This window comes from Oncorhynchus nerka, linkage group LG15 (genome assembly GCF_034236695.1).
Source record: "Oncorhynchus nerka isolate Pitt River linkage group LG15, Oner_Uvic_2.0, whole genome shotgun sequence".
NCBI classification, from domain to species: Eukaryota; Metazoa; Chordata; class Actinopteri; order Salmoniformes; family Salmonidae; genus Oncorhynchus; species Oncorhynchus nerka.
In genome coordinates this window covers 42983912-42998914 of record NC_088410.1, presented here as the reverse complement: position 1 = coordinate 42998914, position 15003 = coordinate 42983912, and the positions used below count along the sequence as shown (strand labels likewise).

General features: G+C 43.3%; 1 protein-coding gene across 2 annotated transcripts in view; it reads right to left on the bottom strand.

Annotated features, from left to right (window-relative positions):
• Positions 1-271: 271 nt before the first annotated feature.
• rad54l2 (RAD54 like 2) overlaps positions 272-15003 on the bottom strand; it is a 35832-nt gene continuing 21100 nt past the window's right edge. Inside the window, exons 13-22 of one of the 2 annotated variants that reach the window (XM_029682396.2) lie at positions 13551-13669; positions 13206-13330; positions 12483-12582; positions 11810-12015; positions 11140-11315; positions 10831-11027; positions 7627-7811; positions 7048-7137; positions 4289-4381; positions 272-4059 (exon numbers count right to left, since the gene is read on the bottom strand). In XM_029682396.2, the coding sequence (XP_029538256.1) occupies positions 3104-4059; positions 4289-4381; positions 7048-7137; positions 7627-7811; positions 10831-11027; positions 11140-11315; positions 11810-12015; positions 12483-12582; positions 13206-13330; positions 13551-13669 (2247 nt within the window). In that variant the 3' untranslated portion in view covers positions 272-3103. The remainder of the gene's footprint in view (positions 4060-4288; positions 4382-7047; positions 7138-7626; positions 7812-10830; positions 11028-11139; positions 11316-11809; positions 12016-12482; positions 12583-13205; positions 13331-13550; positions 13670-15003) is intronic. The other variant, XM_029682397.2, reaches the window with a different exon arrangement.

Here is a 15003-nt window from a genome sequence, read left to right as displayed (position 1 = left end):
TACTTCTGTAAATGTGATCAGTTTATTTTTTTTATACATTTGCAAAAAAATAAACGTTTTTGCTTTGTCATTATGGGGTATTGTGTGTATATTAATTAGAAAAATCTATTTAATCCATTTTAGAATAAGGCTGTAACATAAAATGTGGAAAAAGTCAACTTGTTTGAAAGTTTTCAAATGCACTGTAACTTCAAAAAACATCTGTGCATAGAACATACAAAGCCCATAAAAAATAATAATGTCAGTGTAATAATGAAATGAAGTAACAACGCAGGAGAAGTGTGTTTTATTATGTTAAAATAACATTAACGAAGTAGCACAGTTGTCATATGCTGGATACATGGGGGTGGACTGTCCCTCCCGATCTCTCACAGTCAGTCTGTGCCACTGCTCTGCTCTTCCACAGACACTGGACAAAAAGATCAACGTGGACAAAAAGAGAGGGGAAAAAAAGTTTTACATATAATACAAATAATACAGCAGATGAATTCATATCCATCGTTATAAATAAAGACTTTTGGTAAATTCATACAATGAGATAAATGACAAACTAGTCAAGGCAAGCTAATATTATCAAGATGTTATAAAATAACATTGTTACTTAAACAACATACAGACCATGTTCTCTTCATGATAACACTAAGAAATAATAAGCACAGTGAAACTATTTTGATTGGGAGGGAGTATGGGGATTCCTTCTCCAAGGAAATAGTGTTCCCTATTAAAAGGACTGGGATGATTGGCTAAATCATGATAGACACAAGACATGGCCAATTAGAAAAAGGTTGAGGTTCCGAAGTGAGGTGGAAAAAAACATGATCAACTTGAAACAGGCTGTAAGGAAGAGGACAAGGAAGTAAGCAGTAGTGGGTGGGTAGAGTGGAGGTTGTGAGGAGTGTATGGTGAAATAGGGAGTAGAGAGTAAACAAACTCCACAAAAAAGAGAGAGTTCTAGAATAACTCCAGTAGGCTTATTCCATGTCCAATTGCAGACTTTATTCCAGTGGAGAAACAGAACCTTGAGGCCCGATCCATTCCACTCACAATGATTTTGACATGACATCACAGACCGAGAAAGGTACTGACCAACCACGGAGAAACCTTTGACTACTTTAATACACTAAGTAAATGTCAAAATACTTATGTAAAAAGAAAAATATTACGTATTCAAATGGGGGGACTAGACACATAGTGCTTTCATTTCTAAATGGTAAAACAGATACATTGCCGTCAGAAAATATTCACTCCCCTTGACTTTTTCTACATTTTGTTGTTACAGCCTGCCTGAATTTAAAATGAATTACTTTTAGATTTTTTTTTCACTGGCCTACACACAATACCCTACAATGTCGAAGTGGAAATATGTTTTTCAAAATGTTTACAAATGAATTCAAAAGGAAAAGTTTAAATGTCTTAAGTCAATACGTATTCAACCCCTTTGTAAAAAAAAAAAAAAGTACACATTGAATATCCCTAGCGGCGTATCAATACACCCAGTCACGACAAATATACAGGTGTCCTTCCTAACTCAGTTGCCGGAAAGGAAGGAAACCGCTCAGGGATTTTACCATGAGGGCAATAGTAACTTTAAAACCGTTACAGAGTTTAATGGCTGTGATAAGAGAACTGCGGATGGATCAACAACATTGTAGTTACTCCACAATACTAACATAATTGACCGCGGGAAAAGAAAAAAGCCTGTACAGAAAAAAATATATTCTACAACATGCATTTTGTTTGCAACAAAGCACGAAAGTCATTTTGCAAAGAATGTGGCAAAGCAATGAACCTCTTGTCCTGAATATACAGTGTATTGTATAGGCAAATCCAATACAACAAATGACTGAGTACCAAATGTTACGGGTATGCTTTTAATCGATAAAGACTGGGGAGTTTTTCAGGATAAAAAATAAACAGAATGAAGCTAAGCACATGTAAAATCCTAGAGAAAAACCTGGTTCAGTCTGCTTTCCACCAGACACTGGGAGATGAAGCCACCTTTCAGCTAGACAATAACCTGCAAAACAGTGCTAAATCAACACAAGTTGCTTTCCTAAAAGACCGTGAATGTTCCTGTGTGGCCAAGTTAGTTTTGACTTACATCTACTTGAATGATGAACAAAATTTGGCAGAGCTTTTGAATTTTTAAAAGAATAATGGCCAAATGTTGCACAATCCAGGTTTGGAAAGCTCTTACAGACTTACCCAGAAAGGCAGTGATTACATCTGTGGGTCTAAGGTGCTACTACAAAGTATTGATTCAGGGGTGTGAATACTTATGTAAATGAGATGTCTCTATTTCATTTTCAATACATTTCTAAAAACATGTTTTCAAGAAAATAATCAATCTATTTTGAATTCAGGCTGTAATAAGTCAAGAGGTGTGAATACTTTCTGAAGGCACTGTATGTATGAAAATACACTAAAATAAAAGGTGATATTTTGTACTGTTGCCTCATGAAAAACTTGATCTCAAATTCAAAATGCTGGAGTATAGAGGCAAATGTAAAAATGTTATCTTCATTGTCCAAATAAATTTGTAGGGGAGTGTATATTGTCTTCTAGTCCTTTCCAACTGGGTTTGCTACAATGTCTATCAAACAGCTAACGGCTCTAAAATCACATTTTTTGTATTTATTTTGAATGCAAACGGTCCAACAGACGATCACATAGTACCATCTGATGTGAGCTCCGAGGAGATAGTGTCCTGACAGGCCTCAGTAATCGTCATGGGGGTAAAATAACTGCACGGCCATGCTAGAAGACATAGCAGGAGAGGCAGTGCTTGGAAGCCCCAAGTTCAACCAACTGGTCCCCTACAACAAGAAGTCCATCCATTCCCGTCCATGGTCTCTGGTGCTCAGCCTCACCAACCTCAGGGGCTTGGGCAAATCTTCAGTCTCTTCAGGAAGATATTCAGCATAAGGATTTTGTTACTTTGTCTTGGTAAGCACATTGAGGTACGCCTCGTTCCCTCTCACTCGCCCGCTCATAGGAGTCTGTGTGTGTGTGTGTGTGTGAGGGGGGCTAAGAGGGTTAGCCAGGTTAGGGTGGGGAGTTGTTTGTTTTTGCAACTATCCCTTCAGGGTTAACGAATGCTGGCTCATTGTCCTGTTACCTCGATGACGTCATCGTCCGAGCTGCTGCCGCCGTTGTCCGTGGCCATGTGATGGGTGTCAGGCCGGCTCAGGGCTGCACCCAGGAGGCTGGAGGGGGAAGAGGAGTAGTGGGAGAGGAAGCTGGAGCTTCCTCCAGAGCTGGCTGGGCCTCCTCCCAGGGTGTTGGGGTACATCCTGGGATCAGGCAGCAGGGACTGACTGTAGTTCAGAGGGAAGCCTGGGGACAGAAGGTCAGCCACACTGGGATTCATCAGGTAGGGGGGCAGGGTGGTGGAGGCAGAGGACACAGGCATGGTGTTGGTGGAGGAGGAGGTGGTGGTAGAGGAGGAGGGGAGGTGTCCATTGCTTCCTGTGGCTGAGGAAGCGTGGTTGAGGAGGTCCGCCCCTGCCAAGGGGAACATGGCCTGCAGGTCTCCCAGAGTCTGTCCTGCTGACTGGAGAAAGGGGGATGAGGAATTGCCTCCCATCAGTAGCGGGTGGCTCATGTGTCCCTCCAAGGCCTGGTTCAGGGGGGGGAAGCTGAGGCCGCCACTGCCCAGGGAGAGGCCGGGGAAACCGGCTGCTGTCGAACTGCGTTTGCCCCCCGCCTGCTTGTGTCCACGGCTCTCGGCCATCTTGCGTTTGGAGCGTTGCAGAGCCTCGCCGATGCTCATTCCGATGTCATCTCTGAACTGCCGGCTGTGGTCCGATTCTGTGGTCTGATTGTGCTGCTGCGTTCTTCCCCCTCCCCCTCTGTCCCCTGTAAACGTGTCCGATGGTGACGGCAGCTCATTGCCCACGGTGACGGTATCCGCGGTGACGGCGTAGCGGCTGAGCTCTCGTAGGATCTCGGGGCTCTCGGGGGTGGAGGGCCACAAGGCGCTGTCGGGGGTCAGCCGTTGGCGCTCCGCGGGAGACGAACAGCCGTTACCGATGGCGTGAAGAAGGGAAACCTTGGAACCTGAGGAAAATAGAGGGTCAAAATGGAGAGTAACTATTCATTTTTCAAACAGTGCTTCAACTAGATTCCCTTAAGTGTGCATCTTGATGAGGTCTCACTACTTGTGACCCCCAGGGCTCGGTACTAGGTCCACTTTGGTTCTCTCTGTAGTCTGTACACCAAGTCAATCTATCATATCCTGTCAAATGGATTCCTTATCAAATGTAATGTAATTGAACTTATAGTGCACCTCTGTTGGTAGCAGTTCCTCCCTGCACTGCTCTGCTGAGCTTCCCTGAGCGGATGGCAAAAATCCTGCCATCATTGGTCTTGATATAGGTACCTGTGAGGAAGACTGCAGTTACTGGATGATAGCAAATCAAATCAAACTTTGCTGTATCCTGTGCATATGACAAAGTGAACACAGTGCAATTAAATGCTTACTTGCAAGCTCTCCTCTCATGACAACAGCTAATAAAAGTATAAAAGGTATTCAGACAAAACTAAGGCTGCAAGGAAGCACCAGTCAGTTTTGATGCTTAGGTTAATGTACCGAGCCCTTTATCTAAATGAGATAACTTGGGGAATTCAGGTGCCCATGTGGCTGTTGATAACCACTCGCTAAGGTGTGTACAGTATTTGGATTAGAGTATGTAGAGAAATAATTTGACGACATGCAGGTAGATGTGGGGCCACAGCTTCTACAGTGCATTCGGAAAGTATTCAAACCACTTTACTCAACATTGTGTTACGTCACAGCCATACATTAACATGATCCCCCCCCCCCCCCCTCATCAAACTACACACAAACCCCATATTGACAAAGCAAAATCAGGTTAAGAAAGGTTTGCAAATTTATAGTAAAAAAAAAAAAAACAGAAATATCACATTACATAAGTATTCAGACCAGTATTTTGTTGAAGCACCTTTGGCAACGATTACAGCCTCGAGTCTTCTTGGGTATGATGCTACAAGCTTGGCACACCTGTAATTGGGGAGTTTCTCCCATTTTTCTCTGCAGATCCTCTCAAGGTCTGCCAGTTTGGATGGGGAGCATTGCTGCACAGATATTTTCCGGTCTCTCCAGAGATGTTTGATCGATCTGGTTTAAGTCCGGGATCTGGCTTGGCCACTCAAGAATATTCAGAGACTTGTCCAGAAGCCACTCCTGCGTTGTCTTGGCTATGTGCTGAGGGTCGTTGTCCTGTTGGAAGGTGAACCTTCTCCCCAGTCTGAGGTCCTGAGCGCTCTGGAGCAGGTTTTCATCAAGGATCTCCCTGTACTTTGCTCCGTTCATCTTTACCTCGCTCTTGACTAGTGTCCCTGCCGCTGAAAAACATCCCCACAGCACGATGCTGCCACCACCATGCTTCACCGTAGGGATGATGTGCCTTTTACTGAGGAGTGGCTTCTGTCTGGCCACTACCATAAAGGCCTGATTGGTGAAGTGCTGCAGAGATGGTTGTCCTTCTAGAAGGTTCCCCCATCTCCACATAGGAACTCTGGAGCTCTGTCAGAGTGACCATCGGGTTCTTGGTCACCTCCTTGACCAAGGCCCTGCTCCCCCGATTGTTCAGTTTGGCCAGGGGGCCATCTTTAGGATGAGTCTAGGTGGGTCCAAACTTCTTCCATTTAAATATGATGGAGACCACTGTGTTCTTGGGGACCTTTCAATGCTGCAGACATGTTTTGGTACCCTCCCCAGATCTGTGCCTTGCCACAATCCTGTCTCGGAGCACTACAGACAATTCCTTCGACCTCATGGCTTGGTTTTTGCTCTGACATGCACTGTCAACTCCGGGACCTTATATAGACAGGTGTGTGCCTTTCCAAATCAATCAATTTAATTTACCACACGTGGACTCCAATTAAGTTGTAGAAACATATCAAAGATGATCAATGGAAACAGGATGCACCTGACCTCAATTTGGAGTCTCACAGCAAAGGGTCTGAATACTTATGTAAATAAGGTATGTTTTTTTATACATTTGCATACATTTCGAAAAACCTGTTTTCCCTTTATCATTATGGGGTATTATGTGTAGATTGATGAGGGAAAAAATGTATTTAATACATTTTAGATTAAGGCCGCAATGTAACAAAATGTGGAAAAAAGAAGGGGTCTGAATACTTTCCAAATGCACGGTATATAGTGCCTTCAACAAGTATTCATACCCCTTGACATATTCCACATTTTGTTGTGTTACAGCCTGAATTCAATATGGATTATATTTAAAAAAAACAACATCTTACCCATGTACACACAATACCCCATAATGACAAAGTCAAAACATGTTTTTTACATTTTTTTAATTGTAGCAAATTTATTGAAAATGAAATACAGAAATACCTAATTTACTTAAGTATTCACACCCTTTGCTATGATATACAAAATTGAGCACAGATGCATCCAATTTCCTTTGATCATCCTTGAGATGTCAATACAACTTGATTGGAGTCCACCTGTGGCCAATTCAATTGTTTGGACATGACTTAGAAAGAAACAGTTCCCCACAGTTGACAGTGCATGTCAGAGCAGAAACTATAACACGAAGTCCAAGGAACTGTAAGTAGACCTCCGAGATAGAATTGTGATGAGGCATATATCTAGGGAAGAGTATAAAACAATTTCTAGAGTGTTGAAAGTTTCCAAGAGCACAGAGGTCTCCATTGGCAAATGGAAAAAACATGGAAAAACCCAGACTCTGCCTGGAGCTGGCAGTTCGACCAACCTGAGCAACCGGGCAAGAAGGGCCTCGTAGTCGCCACTGAAGCTGCTTCAACAAAGTATTGACTCAGGGGTGTAAACATTTGTAAATGTGATATTTCATTTTCAATAAAATGTGCTAACATTTCTAAAAGCATGTTTTCACTTTGTCATTATTGGGTATTGTGTGCTGATGGGTGAGAAAAATCAAATCAATTTTGAATTCAGGCTGTAACAAAATGTGGAATAAGTCAAGGGGTATGAATAATTTCTGAAGGCACTGTAGGCTGTGTTCTTGTTACCTTTTGACCCTTTGATCATGTGGATACTCTCTCCTGCACCGATACGGGCCTGGACATCAGTGGTGCTGTTGGCTCCTGGGATCACTATATCTGAGAGGTCAAAAACAAGGAGTAAGATACATACTGTATTTGTCTTTTTTTTAACTGAAATTATTCTAACCTTCTAAAATTGAACATAGCTGCATGACAACTTAACATAGCTGCATGACAAATGGCACCCTATTCCCTATGCTGGTCAAAAGTAGTGAACTATATAGGGAATAGGGTGTTATTTGGGACATAGACCGGTGTTATAGGGTCTATCCTAATGCAGCCCCACAGCGTTTCAGTTATTCCTTCAACTCTTAAACCTACCCTTGGGTCGTGTTCAGTAGGCACAACATGTAAGAAAGTGCTCTGAAAAGGGGAGGTACCATCTAAACGTAATCCAATAAGAAAAGCTCATTTCCATTTTACGTCGCAAACCGTTTCGCTGCGGTGTGCCCTAATGAACAGGACCATGGCAAGCATATCAGTGTTTATCAACACCAATTCTGTTAAATTCAAACTTTAATGTCCCCGCGGGAAAATGTATTGTACCAGTGGTAGTGACGATCCTCTGGACGTAGACGCCAGCCTTCTGCAGGTAGTTGACGGGGAAGCCGACCCCGGAGCTGGAGCCCGCCAAGCCCATGCCCGCCATGCGGGGCATCATGGGAATGGGGGTGGACTGGACGGGCCGGACGCTGGCCACGGGCTTCTCATCACCCCGAGCTATGGGACGCCTAGTGGATTCAAAACACACAAGGATGAGGATCATACACAGTCTGATGTGGTTCAGATGGCATGGTTGAATTTGGAGGCGAGAAGGGTGAATCTCATGAAACAAGTTTTAACCATGTCTGTAGAAAATAGTTACAAAACCATGATGCACCTGCAAAAACATACTATCGTTCTGAAGAGTAAGATGCATAGTTTATGTCAGTGTCTTATTTTTAATACATTTTCTTTAGAATTTTGTAAATGTTCACCCTTATTCTCATTACCGAAATGCGCCCGGATTAAATTCTCAGGTCATTTTATACAAATGTATTTTTTTTTAGAAAAAACAAACTTGTTATAAAACACAATGTTGCTGTAGTATTTCCATAATTCATAACAATGGTAAACTAGCTGAAGTTTACATTTGACTATAATATTTATTACATAAAGTGTCTGTGGACATGTCTCATTACCGTAACACTTTATCAAGTTCCTGTAAAAACTAAGTTTTAAAATAGAATTTTATTCACCCATGATGCATCATCTAGATGAGTTACCATGACCCTTTGCTAAGACACTCGAAATTGAGCTCAGGTGCGTCCTGTTTCCATTGATCATCCTTGAGATGTTTCTACAACTTGATTGGAGTCTACCTGTGGTAAATTCAATTGACCGGCACACACCTGTCTATATCAGGTCCCACAGTTGACAGTGCATGTCAGATCAAAAACAAAGCCACGAGGTCTAAGGAACCGCCATAGAGCTCCAAGACAGGATTGTGTCGAGGCACAGATCTGGGGAAAGGTACCAAAACATTTCTGCAGCATTGAAAAGTCCCCAAGAACATAGTGGCCTCCATCATTCTTAAATGGAAGAAGTTTGGAACCACCACGGCTCTTCCTAGAGCTGGCTGCCCGGCCAAACTGAAGAATCGGGGGAGCAGGGCCTTGGTCAGGGAGGCGACCAAGAACCCGATGGACATTCTGACAGAGCTCCAGAGTTCCTCTGTGGAGAAGAGAGAACCTTCCAGAAGGACAACCATCTCTGCAGCACTCCACCAATCAGGCTTTTATGGTAGTGACCAGACGTAAGCCACTCCTCAGTAAAAAGGCACATGACAGCCTGCTTGGAGTTTGCCATAAGGCCCCTAAAGACTCTCAGACCATGAGAAACAAGACTCTCTGGTCTGATGAAACAAAGATTGAACTCTTTGGCCTGAATGCCATGTGTCACGTCTGGAGGAAACCTGGCACCATCCCGACAGTGAATCATGGTGGTGGCAGCATCATGCTGTGGGGATGTTTTTCAGCGGCAGGGAATGGGAGACTAGTCAGTATCGATGAACGAAGCAAAGTACAGAGAGATCCTTGATGAAAACCTGCTCCGATCAAGACCTCAGACTGGGGAAAAGGTTCACCTTCCAATAGGACAACAACCCTAAGCACACAGCCAAGACAATGCAGGTGTGGCTTCGGGACAAGTCTCAGAATGTCTTTGGGTGGCTCAGCCAGAGCTCGGACTTGAACCCGATCTAACATATCTGGAGAGTACTGAAAATGTCTATGCAGCGACGCTCCTCATCCAACCGGACAGAGAGGATCTGCAGAGAAGAATGGGAGAAACTCCCCAAATACACGTGTGCCAAGCTTGTAGCGTCATACCCAAGAAGACTCTAAGCTGCAATCGCTGCCAAAAGGTGCTGAGTAAAGGGTCTGAATACTTATGTAAATGTGATATTACATTTGCAAACATTTCTAAAAACCTGTTTTTTGCTTATTATGTGTAGATTAACGAGGGGGAAAAACTATTCAATTAATTTTAGAATAAGGATGTAATATAAACAAAATGTGGAAAAAGTCAGGCTGAATTTTGTTTGGTTTTCCGTGGATTTCATTTCGAGAAGCCCATGTTATCACACACACGATCCTGCAGCCACTAGCTAGCTTGTCACTTGACGTTTGAAGTTACCGCCATTCTGACCGTGGAGCAGAGACAGTGTTCTATTGAGCAGCGACCACTCTTTGACCATGGCCACAATGACATTCTATTTACTTTAATCATGCTTAATCCTCTGAGTAAACCGTCTAACTTTTAAACCATATACGATTCATAAACGATGAATGAAATCATTATGGGCGAACACCCTACAGAAAACCTAGTTATTTTGACAAAAAAGATTCGGAAGATGACAGAAAACAAGATTCATTAGGGTAATGAGAAATTAGAAAATACATTTTAATATTTACAGTTTACATCTACGAATTATGTTTGACTCAGGCCCTTTAATTAGGTAAGCAATGTTAAAAATGATTAGAAATTGGTTTGTTTACAACTTTTTGGGACTTTAAGGACAACAAAGTCAAGGTATTGGAGTGGCCATCACAAAGATCTGACCTCAACCCTATAGAAAATGTGTGGGCAGAACTGAAAAAGTGCGTGCGAGCAAGGAGGCCTACAAACCTGACTCAGTTACACCAGCTCTGTCAGGAGGAATGGGACAAAATTCACCCAACTTATTCTGGGAAGCTTGTGGAAGGCTACCCGAAACGTTTGACCCAAGTTAATTAAACAATTTAAAAGGCAATGCTACGAAATAGAGTGTATGTAAACTTCTGACCCATTGGGAATGTGATGAAAGAAATAAAGCTGAAATAAATAACTTATTATTCTGACATTTTACATTCTTAAAATAAAGTGGCGATCCTCACTGACCTAAGACAGGGAATCTTTAAATTGTGAAAAACTGAGTTTAAATGTACTTTGGTAAGTTGAATGTAAACTTCTGACTTCCAACTATATGAGAGATTCTGGAGCAGAGAGACAGCGTTTTTCACCAAATTATGGAATTTGTTGTGCAAACATTGTGTCACCTCCCTCCAATACAGTTCCATACACAAGTACAATCCATGCCAAGGAATATTGAAGCTGTTCTGGCTCAATCCCCTACTAAGACACTATGTTGGGGTTTCCTTTATTTTGGTAGTTACTGGTCTGTTAGAGCTGTGATAGCGCAGGTAAGAGAATGGAGAGATTGTCACTCACCAGTTGCGCTGGTTAAAGGCTGGGATGTTGATGAGGGTCTGGTCACTGGTTGGGTAGTAGTGGGCGTAGGAGGGGCGAGAGTAGGGCACGGAGGCACGCTTCTCGTCCTCGTAGCTCTTCTTAGCGGCTCTCTTCTCTGCTTTAGTGAGCTTGGACTCCTTCCGGTCCACCAGCAGAGACTCATGGTGGAAGGGTTCCTGGTGGGGTACAGATCAACGGGGTTGATCGATTGCACGTGTACCATAATAATGATGTACAGTGATGCATGACAGTGTGCATCTGTGAGAGAGAGTGAGTGTGTGAGCGTACCTTAGTGATGAGGTGGGGGTAGAGCTGGCAGGCTTGGCTGATGACTGTCTCCATCTCTTTGTGGGGCTGGGGAGGGGCTTTGGTCGAGTCAGGCTCCTCCTCTGCAAAGTGCAGCAGAGACTCCACCTCCTTGCGGGTGAACGTCAGAACCGGGTTCAGGTCATCCACCACGCGGTCTGGACACAACCAATCACAGTGTGTTATTGACCACTGAGACACAACCAATCACAGTGTGCTACTGACCAACTATAAACTGGGTGGTTTGAGCCCTGAATTCTGATTGGATGAAAGCCATGGTTTATCAGAACACGGGTATGACAAAACGTTTCGTTTTACTGCTCTAATTATGTTGGTAAGCAGTTTATAATAGCAATAAGGCTCTTCGGTGGGTTTGTGATATATGGCCAATATACCACGACTAAGGGCTGTGTCCAGGCACTCCGCGTTGCATCTTGCAAAAGAACAGCCCTTAGCCATGATATATTCGCCATATACCACACCTCCTCAGGCCCAATTACTTAATTAGACTCTCCTGGCTTGTACTACGCTATCATTCATAATTCAACTTCTACACGCTGCCATTCATTCTGATTGAAGTATCTCAAATTAATCCAGCAATTTCCACACACACACAGTCATATCGTGCATCACTGTACCCTCCCCCTCTTACCAGACATGCCCTGCTTGGAGACCTGTCTGTCGTAAATCTTCTTCTCCAGGGTGAAGTCACAGACCAGGCGGTAGATGTGGCAGGGCTTCTTCTGGCCGTAGCGGTACACTCGACACACAGCCTGGGCGTCATGACACGGGTTCCACGACGCATCAAACACCACCACCCGGTTGGCCCCGATCAGGTTCACTCCCAAGCAGCCCGCCCTGCAAGTCACACAACACAGGCTTATTAACAACATGCACAAGTGTGTGTGTTACCCTGTGTGTGTGTGTGTGTGTGTGTGTGTATATGCCTAAGTGAACAGCTGATCAAGTTCCCTGTTCAGCTGTTGACTTCTATGCAAAAGGAAGGGGGAATATATGCAATTGTGTGTGTGAAAAAATATCTGTGTGAGCGAGTGTGTCTAATTGAGTGTAATTTGTCTTTGTTTACACAGGCAGCCCAATTCTGATCGTTTGCCCAATTATAGGCAAACGAGCTGATCTGATAGGTCAAAAGACCAATAAGTGGAAAAATAATCAGAATTGGGCTGCCTGTGTTAACACAGCTTTTGTTGTGTATTTGATTGAATAATATAAAAGCATAGAAATATAAATATTAGAAAGGGCAGAAGCCATCAGATCACAGCCATTTCACTTCTATGCGTATCAGTGTGTGTACAGTCTAGTACCTCGTTGACAGGAGGAAGACCCACGTGGAGGTGTTCTCTGGGTCGTTGAACTGGTTGATGAGTCTCTCTCGCTCTGAAGCAGACGTACTCCCATCCAACCCTGGGGGTTGACAGACAAGACACATTCACCGCATCATGGGACGATTCCAGTCAAATCGTCTTGCGTTCCAAATGGCACCCTATTTCCCTATGTAGGACTCTGGTAAAAAAAAAAAGTAGTGCACTATGTAGGGAATAGGGCGCCATTTGGGATACAAAAATACTTCACTAGTGGATCTAGTGTAGTGCGGTGGTCAGTGCAGTAGGGGGCGGTACGACTTCATAAAGAAAAATTATACACCTGGGCCGCTCAGATTTATTCATTGTTTTTTCCCCGGCTGAGATTATAACGAATGGACAGAGGTGACCTGATCCTGGACCAGCACTCCCATTCTGAGATTATGAATATGGGCCCTGATGGTTGAGAAAATGGCGAAGTGAGAGTGTAGATGAGTAAAGTTATCAGGTTGAAGCCAACTACATGTCACAGGACAATTTGCTGTGAAAACAACTCCGGTCTAATAGTCTGGAACAACAGAGTACGTTAGTGGGCATCTAAATTGGATCTGGGTTCACAGCTGAGCCGACACCGAGTCAAAGGGTTGCCATGGGCTCGACGACACTGACACCGCCCCGGGGAGTAGTGGTTGCCATGGGAACAGGGTCGTGTGGACGATGACTCACTGTAGTAGTTGATGTTGCGGACCCAGGTCTGGTTCTGGCCATGGTTGTTCGGGGAGACTCGGCCTGCTGGTATTGGCCGTCTGGTCAGGAAGTCTTCAATGACGGTCAGGGTGGACAAGCTCTGGCTGATGGACACACACACACACGTTAAAAACACGTTCAAGTCAGTTAACTTCAACCATATGGATACTTCTAGGTTAAAAAGCAAAAACACACATTTCCGTCCTCTGCAAGAAAAAGGTCAATAACCTTAGAGTATAAGAGTACGCTCATAGAGAAAACACTTCATTCAAACCGATGATGTACACAAACACACTCCAAAAGAGCCGTAGGAATAGATCCAACCTGAAGACCAGGATCTTGTCTCCTCTGATCACGCTCTCGTCGATCAGATGGAAGAGCAGCAGCATCTTGGCTGAGTTCTCCAGAACTCCAGTCTGGTAGTTGCTCATGATGTCCTTGGCCTGAACAGAGATGGAACAGGACAGGAAGTGGGTGAGTGAAGCTGTCCATTCTTTCACACCAAGGGGAGGTCTAACATTTTACAATATAGCGTTAGAATAGGGCTGTGGTCGTTCATGACATTGTCAGCCGGTGATTGTCAAGTAAATAACTTCCGGGTCTCACGGTAATTGACTGTAAATTACCAGAAAAACATTTAGCATTTCCTGGCTTCCACGCATAGCCTACAAGCCAGTGATGCAGACCTTTGGAACAAAAACATTTAAAAATGTATAATAAATCCATATAATATAGTCTACACCATCACAATAAATCAATGATTTATTTTAGACAGGTCTAAAGAAACATATGAAGAAAATGTAGTCCATTTCAGAAGAACAGAATAGCAAACTGAGTTGTCCTTGTTAGGCCCTGATCTGGCTATGCCATATGGCTGTGGGCTATACCAGTTCATTTAGAAGACAAGATTTGCTTAGAATTTTGTGGCATTATTTTATATTATGAAGAATAGAATTGAACATAGCTCAATAAAATGAAGGATCTTTTCTCCAAACAATTTGAGGGAGTGCGCACATACGGCTATTCTGTGTTGAGAGGTTAACAAAGACACAAGTACTCCAATATGCTTAATTTAGAGTTATTAATGTAACTTTAGTTGTGATGAAAACATCGCGCTATATGTTTGTATTTTAAATACATTCTAAGGATGCATCATGCAACTAATGATCATTTGAAAAAAGTAGCTTGAAAGGTATGAGCTCTGCTTTGTATTTTTTGCGCAGGCTGTCCACACTTCATCAGTCTCTCATTCAAAATCCATGCCTTTTGCAGCCAGTGCCCATTGTGCCCTTGGGCTGAATATAATTTACTTTCCTCCACTGCGTGCCGAAACACCTCTCTCACGCACATGGCTCTCAGTTACGTGATCGGGTCTTTCTCACAGGCTACAAGTGAAGACAGACACATCGGGGACGCAACTGCGCTCGTCCTTATCCAATTCCAAGGTGCATATTGAAGAGATTGGAAGAACAGTGCACATTTACCAAAAAAAGATAAGTAGGCCTAACGAACAGCAAAAGCACTAGCCTATGTCAATCTATTATCCCCATAGTACAAAAGTTGACCTATTCTGTGCGAGAAATAAATATTCCCAACAGTCCGGGACAGTTGTGGGATGCGATAGATCCCAATTAATACAATCACTATCATAAAAAACAACTGTTTTAAGCAATGAGCCTGACGCAACAGAATAGAATGTTTAGCATAAAATGTTGATAACCTATTAGGCTATTTCTTCACATTATAAGCACATCAATGCGCACACGGCAGTAGGCTA